General features: G+C 47.2%; 1 protein-coding gene across 1 annotated transcript in view; it reads right to left on the bottom strand.

Moving 5' to 3' along the window:
* LOC106556602 (polyunsaturated fatty acid lipoxygenase ALOX15B) overlaps window positions 1–20,000 on the bottom strand; it is a 33,406-nt gene that overhangs the window by 12,264 nt on the left and 1,142 nt on the right. The window contains exons 2-10 of the mRNA XM_087715026.1: window positions 17,683–17,889; window positions 15,751–15,955; window positions 14,586–14,670; window positions 12,289–12,411; window positions 10,179–10,282; window positions 7,632–7,804; window positions 4,547–4,690; window positions 3,845–4,048; window positions 330–416 (exon numbers count right to left, since the gene is read on the bottom strand). Coding sequence (XP_087571152.1) covers window positions 330–416; window positions 3,845–4,048; window positions 4,547–4,690; window positions 7,632–7,804; window positions 10,179–10,282; window positions 12,289–12,411; window positions 14,586–14,670; window positions 15,751–15,955; window positions 17,683–17,889 — 1,332 coding nt within the window. The remainder of the gene's footprint in view (window positions 1–329; window positions 417–3,844; window positions 4,049–4,546; window positions 4,691–7,631; window positions 7,805–10,178; window positions 10,283–12,288; window positions 12,412–14,585; window positions 14,671–15,750; window positions 15,956–17,682; window positions 17,890–20,000) is intronic.

The following is a 20,000-nucleotide window of genomic DNA, read 5'->3' as shown; positions in this document are numbered from 1 at the left end:
CTACCTAAGCTTCTTAGCCACCCATCTCCCTCTGGGAGGTTTTTATCAGGTCTCTTATAACTTCACTCAATGAATGGCTGTAAAGCGAGGACTACCCACTACCCAAGCTTCACTTGAAGAGGAACTGAACAACATGAGCTTCATTGTGGCTCAAATGCCTTGAACCCCTTTCTTTGTTAAAACTGCCGTATTCCAAGAAATCTTTTCGGGAACACCAACTTTTCCCAATGCGTCTGCTGCTTGCAGAATCCACAAAGAGAAGAGATGGAGAAGGGCAAGGATTAAAAAAGAGACCAGGCAGAGAAAATGCCCCAGAAGGTCCACCTTACCTGATCCATCATGCCACCTTTCATGATTAGACGGATCCTGGCTAAGATGTTGATCTGGAGTGTGTATCTGACGTGCGGAATCAGGAGCTGCAGAGGAAGAGGAGGAGGAGAAGAAGCAATGAAGGCCTACAGTCCTTGAGTTGGAGAAGGTTCTTGGAGACCACAGAGGTCAAGAGAGGCTGATGATTCAGAGCTTCTAACGGGGGGACAACAGGGTGGCCGTTTTGTCATGTCTTTTGGCAATACCTTCTCAGTCAAGCAGCCTTTTTGCAATTGACCAAAAGTCTGTCAATGTCATCCCAAGCAAAGCTGCCTTTTGCAATTGATGGACAGGGGTTTTGTCAATACCCTCTCAATCAAGCAATTGACTGACAGGGATTTTGTCAATACCTTCTCAGGCAAGCAGCCTTTTTGCCATTGACCCAGAGTCTGTCAATGTCATCCCAAGCAAAGCTGCCTTTTGCAATTGATGGACAGGGGTTTTGTCAATACCCTGTCAATCAAGCAATTGACTGACAGGGATTTTGTCAATACCTTCTCAGCTAAGCAGCCTTTTTGCCATTGACCCAGAGTCTGTCAATGTCATTCCAAGCAAAGCTGCCTTTTGCAATTGATGGGCAGGGATTTTGTCAATACCCTCTCAATCAAGCAATTGACTGACAGGGATTTTGTCAATACTTTCTCAGGCAAGCAGCCTTTTTGCCATTGACCCAGAGTCTGTCAATGTCATTCCAAGCAAAGCTGGCCTTTTGCAATTGATGGGCAGGGATTTTGTCAATACCCTCTCAATCAAGCAATTGACTGACAGGGATTTTGTCAATACCATCTCAGGCAAGCAGCCTTTTTGCCATTGACCCAGAGTCTGTCAATGTCATTTCAAGCAAAGCTGCCTTTTGCAATTGATGGACAGGGATTTTGTCAATACCCTCTCAATCAAGCTGTCTTTTGCAATTGACTGACAGGGATTTTGTCAATACCTTCTCAGGCAAGCAGCCTTTTTGCCATTGACCCAGAGTCTGTCAATGTCATTCCAAGCAAAGCTGCCTTTTGCAATTGATGGACAGGGGTTTTGTCAATACCCTCTCAATCAAGCTGTCTTTTGCAATTGACTGACAGGGATTTTGTCAATACCTTCTCAGGCAAGCAGCCTTTTTGCCATTGACCCAGAGTCTGTCAATGTCATCCCAAGCAAAGCTGCCTTTTGCAATTGATGGACAGGAGTTTTGACAATACCCACTCAATCAAGCTGTCTTTTGCAATTGACTGACAGGGATTTTGTCAATACCTTCTCAGGCAAGCAGCCTTTTTGCCATTGACCCAGAGTCTGTCAATGTCATTCCAAGCAAAGCTGCCTTTTTGCAATTAACCGATGGGATTTTGTCAATGCCATTCCAAACAAAAATCCTTTTGTAATTGATTGAAGGGGATTTTGTCAATACCTTCTCAATCAAGCTGCCTTTGGCAATTGACCAAGAGTCTGTCAATGTCATTCCAAGCAAAGCTGCCTTTTGCAATTGACGGACAGGGATTTTGTCAATGCCGTTCAAGTCGCCTTTGGCAACTGACTGGTGGGGACTCGGTCAATGCTGTTCCAGGTCAAGCTGCTTTTTGCAATTGACCAGTGGTTGATTCTATCAGGGCCACTCTGAGCGAAGTTCCTTTTGCAATTGACTTAAGATTTTGTTACTACTAAGAGCCGAGGTGGCGCAGTGGTTAGGGTGCAGTACTGCAGGCCACTTCAGCTGACTGTTATCTGCAGTTCAGCGGTTCTAATCTCACCGGCTCAAGGTTGACTCAGTCTTCCATCCTTCCGAGGTGAGTGAAATGAGGACCCGGATTGTTGTTGGGGGCGATATGCTGACTCTGTAAACCGCTTAGAGAGGGCTGAAAGCCCTATGAAGCGGTATATAAGTCTAACTGCTATTGCTATTGCTATTGCTATTCCAAGTCAAGTTGCCTTTTGCAATTGACCGATGAGGATTCTGTCAATGCCGCTCCTTCTTTTGGCAATTGACCGACGGGGATTTTGTCAATGCCGATGGCGTTCAAGAGCTGCTCTAGGTGCTTTGGGACTGCACCTTATCATTATGGGGACTATTTTGAGTTTGAGTTTGAGTTTATTGGTCTTGTATGCCGCCCACTCCCGAAGGACTCCGGGCGGCTTACAATAAACAAGGGAAGGGGGTAAATAAACAAAACAACACTTTAAAATACACAACAGTCACAGTTTCCGTGGGGCTGGATATTTCGAGAGCCCTCCAGCCTGCTGGAGCAGCCAGGACTTGGTGGCTTTGCGGAAGGCCGGGAGGGTAGTAAGGGTCCGGATCTCCACGGGGAGGTCGTTCCAAAGGGCTGGAGCTGCGACAGAGAAGGCTCTCTCCCGGGGAGTCGCCAGCCGACATTGGCTGGCGGGTGGGATCCGGAGAAGGCCTAACCTGTGAGATCTAATCGGTCTATGGGAGGTGATCGGCAGGAGGCGGTCTCTCAGGTACCCAGGTCCGATGCCATGTAGGGCTTTATAGGTAACAACCAGCACCTTGAAGCGGGTCCGGAGACTAATGGGTAGCCAGTGCAGCTCGCGGAGGATAGGTGTGACGTGGGTGTACCTGGGTGCACCCACAATCGCTCGCGCGGCTGCGTTCTGGACCAGCTGAAGTCTTCGAACACTCTTCAAGGGCAGCCCCATGTAGAGCGTGTTACAGTAATATTTTGCTTTCTTTTGGTATGGTTTTATTATTATTTGAGCCACTATTCGAACAGGGTGTCCCTCGTTATTTCACATCGAGTTGTGTATTAAGCTTAGTTGTATTAGTTACGTTTCGTTTTCCTTTATTTGTATGCCCCCCTTTTCCCTGGGGGGACTCAGGGCGGCTCACAATTCAAAAAGGGGGGGGGGAAGACAAACAGTATTCCAATATGGAAACAATACAACATATTAAAAGAGAACACAACAGTCACACAATTCGGGTGGGGTTGGAATCTTAACCCCAGACCAGCCGGGACAGCCAGATCTTCAAAGCGGCGCGGAAGGATTGGAGGGTGGTGAGGGTCCGAATCTCCACGGGGAGTTCGTTCCAGAGGGTCGGAGCAGCCACCGAGAAGGCTCTCCTCCGGGTAGTTGCCAGTTTGCACTGGCTAGTAGATGGAATTCGGAGGAGGCCTAATCGATGCGATCGTATCGGTCTAGTGGAGGTAATTGGCAGTAGGCGGTCTCTCAAATTTCAAGTTTCATGGACGGCCACCCCCAACCTCGCATTATGGGGAAGCCGGACGAATCCGGTGACAATATGCCTTGTTCACCTGTCTCCCAATCAGAGGTGGCATTCCGCCAGTTCGTATCAGTTCAACCGAACCAGTAGTGGAAATTGCGGGCGGGCCCGCCCGCCCGTACCGGCTCTATGGCGTCTTACGCAAGCTGCATGCGCGATCAACACAGATGGTTAAGCGCATGCGTGGATGCTCACATTTGTGAATACCACCCCAATACCCAGCGATCTGTCCCCCTTGCCCTCTACCTTGAACACCGGGTGGCACATGGGGAGATGCCGTAGAGTGGCCATGGTGAAGATCTCCGCCATTAGATGGGTCTTCAGGAGGTGGGAGATGTTCTGGTGGACGTGGAAATCAGCATTGCGGACAAACATCTTAGCCAAGGTCCAATCCCAATGCGGGTCACTGGGAAGGAAAATGGGACTCTCGGCCCCCGGGGTTTGGCTGAGCTGTGAGAAGGAAGAATACGAAGAAGAACGACAGATGTAGGGGGGGAAAGGGAGGAATGAGCAAGGAAATTGAAAAACGACATTTGTTCATCCTTCGCGTCACTAACGGCTTTACCGGAAAATTATTTATAGAACAGTGGACAGGAGTGGTGAGGTAGCCTAGAGGTGGAGCTCTGGCCTCACAATCAGTGAGTTCAAAACTAAGCGGAGGCAGATATTTCTCTCTCCAGGCATACTGAGAATATATCTGCCGAACAAAACTCTGCATTGGCGACAGAGAAAGGCATCTGGCCACTCTGCTAGCTCCATTCAGTTGCTCAGACTCCACCCCACAAGGGATTATTTAACGGGGTCGTTAAATGATGGTGATGATTTCTAGAACAGTGGAGAGTTCTAGGTAGTCGTCCACTTACAGACGCTTCATTTAGTGACCGGGCAAAGTCACAACGATGCTGAAATAAAAATGACTTGGGGTCAGATTTCAGAGATTCGTTTTACCTGGATTGCTATCGGTACGAGGTTCCCAGAAGACGTCTGGTGGAAGAGGCACAAAGGGGTGGCCAGATACTGTTGTTCGCCATTGATAACGTTGGTCGGGATTCCTTGGAGGATCTTGTAGTCCACTAGGAAGAGGTTCCCCTTCTTTAAACAGAAGGAAGGAAGGAAGGACGGAAGGAAGGAAGGAAGGAGGGAGGGAGGGAGGGAAGGAAGGAAGGAAGGAAGGAAGGAAGGAAGGAAGGAAGGAAGGAAGGAAGGAAGGAAGGAAGGAGCGAGTGAGTGAGTGAGTGAGTGAGTTAGGGAGTTCCTTGCTATCATCTGAAAACCAGCCAACCTTCACGGTCAAAAATGCAGCCCATTACAAGGAGATGTTTCTGTGTGTCCATGGGGAAAGACCAGACGGTCAAGATGTTGGCTTCAGAAAAACCAGAAGATCACAATAGTGGCTTCAGGATGATCTAAAGTCAGGAAGATGGATTCAGAAAGATCAGAAGTCAAAGTCAAGAAGGTGGATTCAGAAGGATCAGAAGGTGGGTTTAGAAAGATCAAAAGTGAAGAAGATGGATTGAAGAAGATCAGAAGTGAAGAAGATGGATTCAGGAAAATCAGAAGTGAAGAAGATGGATTCAGGAAGATCAGAAGTGAAGAAGATGGATTCAGGAAGATCAGAAGTCAAGAAGGTGGATTCAGGAAGATCAGAAATGAAGAAGATGGATTCAGGAAGATCAGAAGTGAAGAAGGTGGAATCAGGAAGATCAGAAGTGAAGAAGATGGATTCAGAAAGATCAGAAGTCAAGAAGGTGGATTCAGGAAGATCAGAAGTGAAGAAGATGGATTCAGGAAGATCAGAAGTGAAGAAGATGGATTCAGGAAGATCAGAAGTCAAGAAGATGGATTCAGGAAGATCAGAAGTCAAGAAGATGGATTCAGGAAGATCAGAAGAAGATGGATTCAGGAAGATCAGAAGTGAAGAAGATGGATTCAGGAAGATCAGAAGTGAAGAAGGTGGATTGAGGAAGATCAGAAGTGAAGAAGGTGGATTCAGGAAGGTCAGAAGTGAAGAAGATGGATTCAGGAAGATCAGAAGTCAAGAAGATGGATTCAGGAAGATCAGAAGTCAAGAAGATGGATTCAGGAAGATCAGAAGTCAAGAAGATGGATTTAGAAAGATCAGAAGTCAAGAAGATGGATTTAGAAAGATCAGAAGTGAAGAAGATGGATTCAGAAAGATCAGAAGTCAAGAAGATGGATTTAGAAAGATCAGGTGAAGAAAATGGATTCAGAAAGATCAGAAGTCAAGAAAATGGATTCAGGAAGATCAGAAGTGAAGAAGATGGATTCAGGAAGATCAGAAGTGAAGAAGATGGATTCAGGAAGATCAGAAGTGAAGAAGATGGATTCAGGAAGATCAGAAGTCAAGACGATGGATTCCGGAAGATCAGAAGTCAAGAAGATGGATTCAGAAAGATCAGAAGTGAACAAGATGGATTCAGGAAGATCAGAAGTGAAGAAGATGGATTCAGGAAGATCAGAAGTGAAGAAGATGGATTCAGGAAGATCAGAAGTGAAGAAGATGGAATCAGGAAGACCAGAAGTGAAGAAGATGGATTCAGGAAGATCAGAAGTGAAGAAGATGGATTCAGGAAGATCAGAAGTGAAGAAGATGGATTCAGGAAGATCAGAAGTCAAGACGATGGATTCCGGAAGATCAGAAGTCAAGAAGATGGATTTAGAAAGATCAGGTGAAGAAGATGGATTCAGAAAGATCAGAAGTGAAGAAGATGGATTCAGGAAGATCAGAAGTGAAGAAGGTGGATTCAGGAAGATCAGAAGTGAAGAAGATGGATTCAGGAAGATCAGAAGTGAAGAAGATGGATTCAGGAAGATCAGAAGTGAAGAACGTGGATTCAGGAAGATCAGAAGTGAAGAAGATGGATTCAGGAAGATCAGAAGTGAAGAAGATGGATTCAGGAAGATCAGAAGTGAAGAACGTGGATTCAGGAAGATCAGAAGTGAAGAAGATGGATTCAGGAAGATCAGAAGTGAAGAAGATGGATTCAGGAAGATCAGAAGTGAAGAACGTGGATTCAGGAAGATCAGAAATGAAGAAGATGGATTCAGGAAGATCAGAAGTGAAGAAGATGGATTCAGAAAGATCAGAGGTCAAGAAGGTGGATTCAGAAAGATCAGAAGTCAAGAAGATGGATTTAGAAAGATCAGGTGAAGAAGATGGATTCAGAAAGATCAGAAGTCAAGAAGATGGATTCAGGAAGATCAGAAGTGAAGAAGATGCATTCAGGAAGATCAGAAATGAGGAAGATGGAATCAGGAAGATCAGAAGTGAAGAAGATGGATTCAGGAAGATCAGAAGTGAAGAAGATGGAATCAGGAAGATCAGAAGTGAAGAAGATGGATTCAGGAAGATCAGAAGTGAAGAAGATGGATTCAGGAAGATCAGAAGTGAAGAAGATGGATTCAGAAAGATCAGAAGTGAAGAAGATGGATTCAGGAAGATCAGAAGTGAAGAAGATGGATTCATGGATTCAGGAAGATCAGAAGTGAAGAAGATGGATTCAGGAAGATCAGAAGTCAAGAAGATGGATTCAGGAAGATCAGAAATGAAGAAGATGGATTCAGGAAGATCAGAAGTGAAGAAGATGGATTCAGAAAGATCAGAAGTCAAGAAGGTGGATTCAGGAAGATCAGAAATGAAGAAGATGGATTCAGAAAGATCAGAAGTCAAGAAGATGGATTCAGAAAGATCAGAAGTGAAGAAGATGGATTCAGAAAGATCAGAAGTGAAGAAGATGGATTCAGGAAGATCAGAAGTCAAGAAGATGGATTCAGGAAGATCAGAAGTGAAGAAGACTTGACAGCCAGGCCGATAGCTTCAGAAAATTCAGAAGGTCAAGAGGGCAGCTTCAAGGATGGACTCACAACCACATCTTCCCTCTATGACTCCCCCTGGAGATTCCCCAGTCTCTCCACCGGCCAAGTCACTAGGTCAATAAACCCTAGTTCTTAACTTCTGGGTGATACGCAACCACAAGTTACTGGAGAAAGCTAGAAGCCACAGCCCAGTCACCTGCAGTTCTTCTGAGAGGGTGGTGCCTTTTCCAAGGGACTCGGCCACCATCTCCTGGGTCACGGGGAAGTTGGCCGGGATCTCCGTGCACTTCTCAATCACCAAAGGGTTGACCCCATTCAGATACTGGTAGCCAAAGAAGGCATCTTCTTGCCAATGATCCGCCACGTATTCTAGAGAACCAGAGAAAATCGGAAGCAAAACGAGAGTGACTTTCTGGTGGATTATGAAGATGACTCTGGAGATCTTGAAGGCCACCAAGAAGGGAGGATCTGGATGGAGAATTCTTGGAAGGTTAAAAACACTCCCTTCGTGCATTCTTGAAGGGAGAAGGACGTGAGTTTGGAGACAGCTGGGATCTCGTATCCCATTTGAGTAGGGATGCAACTTGGAGGAGAAAGAGCTCGGTGTTCCTCACAATTAGGAGAAGGTATTGGAAGATCTGGACGAGGAGAAGACCAAATGTTCAGGTTTTAGGCCCAAGGTCTGCTTGAAGAACTACAACCAGATCCACCAGCAGGTCAAAGCTGTGGGGTTACAACTGGTTGCTCCCTCACAACATTTGCTTGCCGATCTAGCACAAACGTCCACTCAACATAAATCAAAACGGGTCAGGGAATTCTGGGAGTTGAAGTCCACCCATCTTAAATCAAACTAGTTGGGAGTTCTGGGAGTTGAAGTCCATCCATCTTAAAACACACTGGCTGGAGAATTCTGGGACTTGAATTCCATCCATATTAAAACATGCTAGATGGGGAATTCTGGGAGTTGAAGTCCACCCATCCTAATGCAGGCTTCCTGGGGAATTCTGGGAGTTGAAGTCCACTCAACATAAATCAAAATGGAGTGGGGAATTCTGGGAGTTGAAGTCCACACAACATAAATCAAAATGGACTAGGGAATTCTGGGAGTTGAAGTCCACTCAGCATAAATCAAAACGGACTAGGGAATTCTGGGAGTTGGTCCACTCAACATAAATCAAAATGGAGTGGGGAATTCTGGGAGTTGAAGTCCACACAACATAAATCAAAATGGAGTGTGGAATTCTGGGAGTTGAAGTCCACACAACATAAATCAAAATGGACTAGGGAATTCTGGGAGTTGAAGTCCACTCAGCATAAATCAAAACGGACTAGGGAATTCTGGGAGTTGGTCCACTCAACATAAATCAAAATGGAGTGGGGAATTCTGGGAGTTGAAGTCCACACAACATAAATCAAAATGGACTAGGGAATTCTGGGAGTTGAAGTCCACTCAACATAAATCAAAACGGTGTAGGGAATTCTGGGAGTTGAAGTCCACCCATCTTAAATCAAAATGGACTAGGGAATTCTGGGAGTTGTAGTTCACTCATCGTAAATCAAAAAGGACTAGGGAATTCTGGGAGTTGAAGTCCACTCAACATAAATCAAAACGGTGTAGGGAATTCTGGGAGTTGAAGTCCACTCAACATAAATCAAAATGGTGTAGGGAATCCTGGGAGTTGAAGTCCACCCATGTTAAATCAAAATGGACTAGGGAATTCTGGGAATTGAAATCCACTCATCATAAATCAAAACAGGCGAGGGAATTCTGGGAGTTGAAGTCCACTCAACATAAATCAAAATGGACTAGGGAATTCTGGGAGTTGAAGTTCACTCAACATAAATCAAAATGGAGTGGGGAATTCTGGGAGTTGAAGTCCACTCATCGTAAATCAAAATGGAGTAGGGAATTCTGGGAGTAGAAGTCCACTCAGCATAAATCAAAATGAACTACGGAATTCTGGGAGTTGAAGTTCACTCAATATAAATCAAAATGGACTAGGGAATTCTGGGAATTGAAATCCACTCATCGTAAATCAAAACAGGAGAGGGAATTCTGGGAGTTGAAGTCCACTCAGCGTAAATCAAAACGGACTAGGGAATTCTGGGAGTTGAAGTCCACTCAACATAAATCAAAACAGACTAGGGAATTCTGGGAATTGAAATCCACTCATCGTAAATCAAAACGGGCCAGGGAATTCTGGGAGTTGAAGTCCACCCATGTTAAATCAAAACAAACTAGGGAATTCTGGGAGTTGAAGTCCACCCATCTTAAATCAAAACGGAGTAGGGAATTCTGGGAGTTGAAGTCCACCCATGTTAAATCAAAACAAACTAGGGAATTCTGGGAGTTGAAGTCCACCCATCTTAAATCAAAACAGACTAGGGAATTCTGGGAGTTGAAGTCCACTCAGCGTAAATGGACTAGGGAATTCTGGGAGTTGAAGTCCACCCATGTTAAATCAAAACAAACTAGGGAATTCTGGGAGTTGAAGTCCCCTCAACATAAATCAAACTGGCTGGGGAATTCTGGGAATTGAAATCTACCTATCTTAAAGCAGGCTGGCTGAGGAATCCTGGGAGTTGAAGTCCAACCCATCGTAAAAGCCCCTCAAATTCTGCAGTTCCGTGTTCTGACTGTACCCCCAAATAAACCTTCGTCACCCTCGTCTTCCTTCCCTGCGTTTTATATCTCTGGGATAATATTCCCATCTTTCCCCCCCCTTCTCCTCTTGAGACCAACCTGAAACCTTGGTCTTGTTGAACCAAAAAATCCCGCGAATGTCCTCAAAGTTCGTCCAGGACTCGTGGTGATTCATTAAGCCTTTTAAGCTGAACTCCAAGCGCCTGGGGAGCAAAAGAGAAAGGGGGGGGGGACCGGCTGAACCCCGATAAACGCTTCCGGGGGCAGAACGGGGTTAAGGGTTTCCCTTTGCAAAGGCTTCCCCTGTCAACTGGGCTGAGGGGGGTCTTGGGTGATTCATCCTTTAGGCCTACAGGAGCCCCTGGGATAGAAGCAGCAAGGAAATCGTGCCCTCCCTTCTCGCCCTGATGACGTTCCCTACTTGAGTCAGGAGACGTCTGCAAGAAAACCCACCAGCTCAGAGAGCATCAGGGACCCCACAGTCCTATTCTTTCTCCTCCTCCTCCTCCTCCTCCTCCTCCTCCTCCTCCTCCTCCTCCTCCTCCTCCTCCTCCTCCTCCTCCTCCTCCTCCTCCTCCTCCTCCTCCTCCTCCAACCTTATTCCTCTCTAGCACTGATGATGTTACCTAGTTGGGTCACGAAATGTCTGCAAGGAAAATCACCAAACTCAGAGAGCACCTCACAGTTCCTCCTCCTCTTCCTCTCTGCAAACCCCCTTCCTTCTAGCACTGATGATATTCCCTAGTTGAAGCCTTCCTTCCTTCCTTCCTTCATCCTCCTCTTCCTCTTCTACATCCGCCTCCTCTCTGCAACCTCCTCCCTTCTAGCATTGATAATCCCTTCTTCCTTCCTTCGTTCATTCGTTCCTTCCTTCCTCCTCCTCCCGTCTGCAAGCCCCCCTCCCTTCTAGCATTGATGATCCATTTTTCCTTCCTTTCTTCCTTCCTTTCCTTCCTTCCTCCTCCTCCTCCTCCTTTTACCTCCTCCTTCCCTCTGCAAGCCCCCTCCCTTCTAGCATAGATAATCCCTCCTTCCTTCCTTCCTTCCTTCCTTCGTTCATTCCTTCCTCCTCCTCCCGTAGGCAACCCCCCCTTCTAGTATTGATAATCCCTTCTTCCTTCCTTCCTTTCTTCCTTCCTCCTCCCCTCTGCAACCCCCCTCCGTTCTAGCATTAATAATCCCTTCTTCCTTCCTTCTTTCCTTCCTTTCTTCCTCCTCTTCTCTGCAACCCCCCTCTCCCTTCTAGCATTGATAATCCCTTCTTTCTTTCTTCCTTCCTTCCTTTCTTCCTCCTCCCCTCTGCAACACCCCCTCCCTTCTAGCATTAATAATCCCTCCTTCCTTCCTTCCTTCCTTCCTTCCTTTCTTCCTCCTCTTCTCTGCAACCCCCCTCCCTTCTAGCATTGATAATCCCTTTCTTCCTTCCTTCCTTCCTTCCTTCCTTTCTTCCTTCCTTTCTTCCTCCTCCCCTCTGCAACACCCCCTCCCTTCTAGCATTGATAATCCCTTTCTTCCTTCCTTCCTTCCTTCCTTTCTTCCTTCCTTCCTTCCTCTTCCTCCCCTCTGCAACACCCCCTCCCTTCTAGCATTAATAATCCCTCTTTCCTTCCTTCCTTCCTTCCTTCCTTCCTTCCTTCCTTCCTTCCTTCCTTCCTTCCTTCCTTTCTTCCTCCTCTTCTCTGCAACCCCCCTCCCTTCTAGCATTGATAATCCCTTCTTTCTTCCTTCCTTCCTTCCTTTCTTCCTTCCTTCCTTCCTTTCTTCCTCCTCCCCTCTGCAACACCCCCTCCCTTCTAGCATTAATAATCCCTCCTTCCTTCCTTCCTTCCTTCCTTCCTTCCTTCCTTTCTTCCTCCTCTCCTCTGCAACACCCCCTCCCTTCTAGCATTAATGATCCTTCCTTCCTTCCTTCCTTCCTTCCTTCCTTCCTTCCTTCCTTCCTTCCTTCCTTCCTTCCTTCCTTCCTCCTCCCCTCTGCAACACCCCCTCCCTTCTAGCATTAATGATCCTTTCTTCCTTCCTTCCTTCCTTCCTTCCTTCCTTCCTTCCTTCCTTCCTTCCTTCCTTCCTCCCCTCTGCAACCCCCACCCCCTCCCTTCTAGCACTGATGACGTTCCCTAGTTGGGTCCCGAAACGCCTGCGAGGAAAACCCGTCCCCTGCACTAGGAAGTCCGTCCCCTGCGCTAGGAAGATTCCTCGTGGTACCCACGTCAGTTTCGAGCGCACCATGAAAGTGCTCATTTTGGTCATGGAGAACTTGATGTTGCTGTTCATCTCCTCCACGGTGTCCACCGCGATGCACCGGGGCAAACCGGGAGCGAATTCCTTCCACCTGGGATTTCAAAAAGAGACGATTCCAGGCATCGGCTGTGTCCTTTCTTTGATAGCAGCGATCGCATTTTATGGGACACCCCCCCCCCCCGTAAGGTAGTCCTCGACTTACGACCACAACTGGGACCAGAACCACTGCTGGCTAAGCGATTCGCCCGTGAAGGGAGTTGCGCTTCGTTTTACGACCGTTTTTTGCTGCGGTCGCAAAACGAATCAAGCTTTTTCTCTCCCCTGGTCATAAGTGTGTGGAAGACCAGCTGTGAATTTAAGGAAGGTCGTAAGTATGAGTAAAGGGTCGTAAGGGCGAGGAACGGTCCTAAGGGTGAGGACATGGCTTTTTTCAGAAACGTGGTCATTTCGAACTGTCGCAAAAGTTGAGGCAGTTTGTAAAACTGTTTGTAAGTCGAGGACTTCCTGTAATAAAAGTTTCAATGGCCAATTTGTACGTGCACAGAGAGCAAACCTCACTCCCTTCTAGCAGTGATCTTGTTACCTAGTGGGGTAATGAAACGTTTGCCAGGGAAACAACCCTCAGAGACCACCAAGGACCCCACAGTCCTCCTCCCTCCCCTCCTCCTCCTCATCTTCCTCCCCCTCCCCCTCCTCTCTTCCTCATCCCCTTCTGCTTCTCCTCTTCTCCACAAACCCCACTCCCTTCTAGCACTGATGATGTTACCTAGTGGGGTAATGAAATGCCTGCAAAGGAAACAGGCCAAATGCAAACATTTCTGAAATTGGCATGGAGACAAATCAGCCATCCACGGACACAGAGAGATAAACCACATTTACGCACGTTTGCTGAATGGTATTCGTAAGACTATTTGCAGAGTGGAGGCCACGGGGTGTGGGTGGGTGTGAAAGAGAGGGGGAGGGAGAGAGGGAGAGGGAGAGGGAGGGAAAGTGAGAGAGACAGAGAGAGAAATCGGGAGAGAGAGGGAAAGAGAGAGAGAGAGAAAAAGAGAGACAGCGATGGGGAGGGAGAGACCGAGAGAAAGATGGAGAGAGAGAGAGAGACAGAGAGGGAAAGAGAGACAGAGAGAGAAATGGAGAGAGAGCGAGAGAGAGAGAGAGAAAGGGGGGAGAGAGAGACGGCGAGAAAGATGGAGAGAGAGAGAGAGAGACAGAGAGGGAAAGAGAGAGACAGAGAGAGAAATGGAGAGAGAGGAAGGGGGAGAGAGAGACGGAGAGAGAGACAGATGGAGACAGTGAGACAAAGGGAAAGAGAGAGAGACAGAGAGGGAGACGGAGAGGGGGAAGAGACAGAGAGAGGGAGAGGAAAAGAGAGAGAGGGAGAGAGACACAGAGAGAGAGAGATGGAGAGAGACAGAGAGAGGGGAAGAGAGAAAGAGAGGGAAAGAGAGAGAGAGATGGAGAGAGAGACAGAGAGAGGGGGGAAAGAGAGAGGGGGAAAGTGAGAGAGGGAAGAGAGAGAGGGAAAAGAGGGGGGAGAGAGAGAGACAGAGAGAGGGGGAAGAGAGGGAGAAGAGTGAGGGGGAAGAGAGAGAGAGGGAGATGGAGAGAGAGATAGAGAGAGGGGGAAGAGAGAGAGAGGGAAAAGAGAGAGAGGGAAGAGAAAGATATGGAGAGAGAGACAGAGAGGGGGAAGAGAGAGGAGGAAGAGAGAGATGGAGAGAGAGACAGAGAGAGGGGGAAGAGAGAGAGATGGAGAGAGGGGGGGAAGAGAGAGGGGGAAGAGAGAGGGGGGGAAAGAGAGAGAGGGAAGAGAAAGATATGGAGAGAGAGACAGAGGGGGGAAGAGAGAGGAGGAAGAGAGAGATGGAGAGAGAGACAGAGAGAGGGGGAAGAGAGAGATGGAGATGGCGAGAGAGACAGAGAGAGGGGGAAGAGAGAGAGATGGAGAGAGGGGGGGAAGAGAGAGGGGGAAGAGAGACGGGGGAAGAAAGATGGGGAAGAGAGAGAGATGGAGAGAGAGAGAGAGAGAGACAGAGAGAGAGGAAAGAGAGGAGGAAGAGAGAGAGGGAAATAGAGAAGGGGAAGAGAGAGAGATGGAGATGGAGAGAGAGACGGAGAGAGAGAGAGAGACAGAGAGAGGGGGAAGAGTGAGGGGAAGAGAGAGAGGGAAAATAGAAAAGGGGAAGAGAGAGAGAGAGCAAGAGAGAGAGATGGAGATGGAGAGAGAAGGGAGGGTCAGAAAAAAGTTCCGGGAAGCCTTACTTGTAGGTGTCCTGCCTACTTTTCAGCTCTTCCTTCCTGTGTTCCAGCAGCCGGGAGTTCTGCCCATCATCACAGATCAATTTGCCTGGGAGGTGAAAAGGAAGGAAAATGTCCTGGGTGCTGGATTCAATTACGGGGAGATCGTAACACGTGGCCCCCAGACAGGGCAATGGCCGTTAAGTGTGAAAAATGGCCACAGGTCTCATTTTTTTCAGAGTTGGAACAGTCGTCAAGTGAACCATGGTACGTCGAGGACTACCTGTCCATCGTTAGGAATTTTATGGTATTTTTCTCATGGTCACTAGATCAGGGCTCTCAAACACAAGGCCTGCAGGCCGGATGCGGCCCACGATGTGGTTGAGGGCCGTCCTGAAAAATGTAAGGGGCTGGCCCACATCTACCCAATGTAAAGGGGAAACATGCCAACAGTTTGGGGAGTGGCATCAAACTGGCCATGCCCACCCAGTCAGCCATGCCAGTGAGCGATGTCAAGCTGGCCACGCCCACCCAGTCAGCCATGCCAGTGAGTGATGTCAAGCTGGCCACACCCACCCAGTCGGCCATGCTCAGTGAGTGATGTCATGCTGGCCACACCCACCAGTTGGACACGCCCAGTGAGTGATGTTGAGCTGGCCACGCCCACCCAGTCAGCCAAGCCCAGTGAGTGATGTCAAGCTGGCCATGCCCACCCAGTCAGCCATGCCCAGTGAGTGATGTCAAGCTGGCCATGCCTAGTAAGTGATGTCAAGCTGGCCATGCCCACCTAGTCAGCCATGTCCAGTGAATGAAGTCAAGCTGGCCATGCCCAGTAAGTGATGTCAAACTGGCCATGCCCACCCAGTCAGCCAAACCCAGTGAGGGATGTCAAGCTGGCCACGCCCACTCTGTTGGACACATCCAGTGAGTGATGTCAAGCTGGCCATGCCCACCTAGTCAACCATGTCCAGTGAATGATGTCAAGTTGGCCATGCCCAGTGAGTGATGTCAAACTGGCCACACCCACCCAGTCAGCCATGCCCAGTGAGGGATGTCAACCTGGCCACGCCCACCCAGTCTGCCACACTCACCCAGTCGGCCATGCCCACCCAGCCCTGAGGTCAACCACGGCTGTGATGCGGCCCTCCATAAAACTGAGTTTGACCCCCAATGGACTAGATGATCTCACCTGTGCCCTCTCTCAGGTCCACAGTCTGGTAGCCCTCGATCCATCGGTAGCAAGGAAAATAGAAATTTTGGCCATCTGGGGCAGTCAGCTGGATGAAGTCACAGAACCATGAATCCTCGGGGAAAAATTGATAGGGATCCTTATGGAGCCGGATTAAAATCAGGGGACCCAAGTCACGATCACATGAGATTTCATAGTTATCCACCTAAAAGGAAGAAGAGAATCTGTTTCAGGGAGGGGAAGCACGACCGGTTGGATAACAGCCTGTCGAGAACTCACCCGCCAAAACAAAAGAAATTAGGGGAAAAGTGTTGGAGCACAGAGCTAGCTAGGGTGAGGACACCTTGCTTGTTCTCGGAAGGCACTTAGGGAACTGTCCTCGACTTACGGCCATTTGTTTAGTGACTGTTCCAAATCAGGGCACGCCCAAAAGAGATTTTTCACACTTACAACTGTCAAGTCGCAAAGCATCCCTGGCCTGCTCTCGAGTTGCCATAGGAAAGAGGGGTGAATGGGAAACCGATAAAAAGGCATAGCAGCAAAAGACAGTTGCACATTCCAGACTTATCTCTCTCAAGGCTGTCTCCCAGGTTACCCACAGCAGCCAGGGGGGGAGTGATCTCTCTAGCCCACGAAAGTACTCCCTTGCAGAATGTGATTTATGACACACCTTGGGTTGTAGTGGAAATTTTGAGCAGTTCAGAGAACTGGCAAATACCACCTCTGGCTGGCCCTGCCCCCATCTATTCTCGGCCTCCTGAGTCCCAGTTGATCGGGAGGAAATGGGGATTTTGCAGTATCCTTCGCCTGGAGTGGGGAGGGAATGGGGATTTTGCAGTATCCTTCCCCCAGGAGTGGGGAGGGAATGGGGATTTTGCAGTATCCTTCCCCTGGAGTGGAGAGGGAATGGGGATTTTGCAGTATCCTTCCCCTGGAGTGGGGAGGGAATGGAGATTTTACAGTATCCTTCCCCTGGAGTGGGGAGGGAATGGAGATTTTGCAGTATCCTTCCCCTGGAGTGGGGAGGGAATGGGGATTTTACAGTATCCTTCCCCTGGAGTGAGGAGGAAATGGGGATTTTGCAGTATCCTTCCCCTGGAGCGGGGAGGGAATGGGGATTTTGCAGCATCCTTCCCCTGGAGTGGGGAGGGAATGGGGATTTTGCAGTATCCTTCCCCTGGAGTGGGGAGGGAATGGGGATTTTGCAGTATCCTTCCCCTGGAGTGGGGAAGAAATGGGGATTTTGCAGTATCCTTCCCCTGGAGTGGGGAGGGAATGGAGATTTTGCAGTATCCTTCCCCTGGAGTGGGGAGGGAAGGGAGATTTTGCAGTATCCTTCCCCTGGAGTGGGGAGGAAATGGGGATTTTGCAGTATCCTTCCCCTGGAGTGGGGAAGGAATGGGGATTTTGCAGTATCCTTCCCCTGGAGTGGGGAAGGAATGGGGATTTTGCAGTATCCTTCCCCTGGAGTGGGGAGGGAATGGAGATTTTACAGTATCCTTCCCCTGGAGTGGAGAGGGAATGGGGATTTTACAGTATCCTTCCCCTGGAGTGGGGAGGGAATGGGGATTTCGCAGTATCCTTCCCCTGCCACGCCCACCAAGCCACACCCACAGAACCGGTCGTAAAAAGAAATTGAATTTCCCCACTGCTGTGGCCTCCTGCTACGCCGCGATCAAGGAAAAGTGGTACTCCTGTACATGAGGGGGAGATAAGGCACCCCCGAAAATAAGCCCTAGTACTTATTTTGAGGCCCAAAAGAAAATAAGAGGGGGTCTTATTTTGGGGGGGAAAGCAGATAAGAAAGCATCAAAAGCCATGACGCTCACAAGCAGGAGTTAATTTGCCCGCGGGGAAGTTCCAAAGACTCAAAATGGCTTCCCGCACCCCTCCACCACCACTCCACCCGAGCCAAGGGTATAATTCTCTCACCGCCCCGGGGATGAAGTCCTTCCCGGTTTTATCCAAGAGATGTTTCTGGCTTTCCCCCTTTAAGCCCACCAGGGTGATGGAGATGCAGTCGAAGGTGGCCGAACCCCAAAGCTTCCCGGTGGTGACTCGTACTTTATACACCAACGGCGTGGAGGCTTCCGGGCTGGACCGAGTGCTCTGTTGTCTCTCCAAATTCTTCTTTTCCTGCTTCGGAGGAGAAAAGGGGGATCGGTGATGGACAGATTGAATTTTGGGGGAAAGAAATACAGTGCATTTTGTTCACATAAACGATAACTCAATCAGAATCAGGCTCGAGCGGGAAGGGGCCTTGGAGGTCTTCTAGTCTAACCCCCTGCTCAAGCAGCAGACCCGATATTCGTTTTTCTCGCCCGGTACATGTACACGTAGGAACTAGACTGCACTGTTCCTATGTGTCCTATAATATATGTGGGCATAGGCATAATTTTGTATTGATTGATTGATTGCCAGCCTATAATTTATAGGGGGGGGGGAATATCCGGACCGAATGTAATTTCTAATGTTGGATTTTGCCCCCTTACCAGAGGGAGCCCCCTTGTGGAGTACTGTGAAGCCGTTATCATGGCAATTCCGCTGCGCTGTACAGTAGAAGCCATTTTATGGCAGTACAGTAGAAGGCATTTGAAGGCACAACAGGCTGTATCTTAACAGAACACATACCCCCGAGGGGTTTTATGAGTGTTTAACCCCCCACCAGCTTTTGTTTCCAGAGAGAAAGTCATCTGTGAACCAAGTTTGGTTGAAATTGCTCAAGGCACTCCCGAGTTATGTTGGGACAGACAGACATATACATGTACATACATACATACACATACATACACATACATACATAGATATACTCATACACATACACATACACATACATACACACATACACACACATACACGTATACATACATACACACACATACACATACACACATACACATACATGCATACATATACATACACATACACACATACACACACATATACACATACATATACACATACACATACACACATACACATATAATACACATACACATACAATTACACATACATACATACATATACATATACATATACATATACATATACATATACATATACATATTCATATACATATACATATACATATACATATACATATTCATATTCATATACATATTCATATACATATACATATACATATTCATATACATATACATATACATATACATATACATATACATATTCATATTCATATTCATATACATATACATATTCATATTCATATACATATACATATTCATATACATATACATATTCATATTCATATACATATACATATTCATATACATATACATATTCATATTCATATACATATACATATTCATATTCATATTCATATTCATATACATATACATATACATATACAAATACATACACATACACATACACATACATACATACATACACATACACACATACACATACACACATAGACACACACACACACACACACACATACATATACATGTAATTTCAACCCTGGCATTTGAACATTGTGCTGTACAGTAGAAACCATTTTAAGGCACAACATGCTGTATCTTAACAGAGCACACCTCCCGAGGGTATTTGTTTCCAGAGTGTAAGTCTGCTCGAGGCGTTGCAGAGTTACACACACACACACACACACACACACACACACATATACTTTTATGGTTTTCTTTAAATTTCTGTGTTTTGTCCTTGCGATTAAAAAGCAAAGACGAAACTCGGACTTTGGTTTTTCCAGTTAGACAATTTGTTGTCGAAGCAATGGCTAGTTGTGTCCTAGTGTGTAAAAGTACAAAGTGGAGGATGTAATGTTGTTGGAGGTCAATTCTTCCCCCCCCCCTCTTGTCTTCCCTATTTTCTTTTCCGCTCTCTTTTTCCTTCCCTTAATTTCTGATATTTCAGTTTCCTTTGCCATGAGTTCCTTGGACGAAGCAATAAAAGTCAACACTAGAAAAAAATCAAAAATGATTGTGGGGTTGAGAAAGGAATTTTATCTCGCTGGAATTTGACCTCAAGGAGTTTTATATCTTGATTTTTGCAAGCTACACTGGTTGCGCGGGCCAAATAAAACTGTCAGCAATCACCAGATTCCTTTTCAGATGTCCTATTACTGTTTTTTATCTATGTCCTAGTCCTATTATTCTCTCTCTCTCTCTCTCTTTCTCTCTTTCTCTTTCTTTCTCTCTCTCTCTCTGCCTCTCTCCCTCTCTCTTTCTTTCTGTCTCAATAACTTTTTCCCTCTTTCTCTCTGCCTCTCA

This window comes from Thamnophis sirtalis, unplaced genomic scaffold, assembly GCF_051295495.1.
Source record: "Thamnophis sirtalis isolate CommonGarterSnake01/CBP01778 unplaced genomic scaffold, rThaSir2_p1.2 scaffold_4, whole genome shotgun sequence".
NCBI classification, from domain to species: domain Eukaryota; kingdom Metazoa; phylum Chordata; class Lepidosauria; order Squamata; family Natricidae; genus Thamnophis; species Thamnophis sirtalis.
This window is presented reverse-complemented; position numbering and strand designations above follow the sequence as displayed.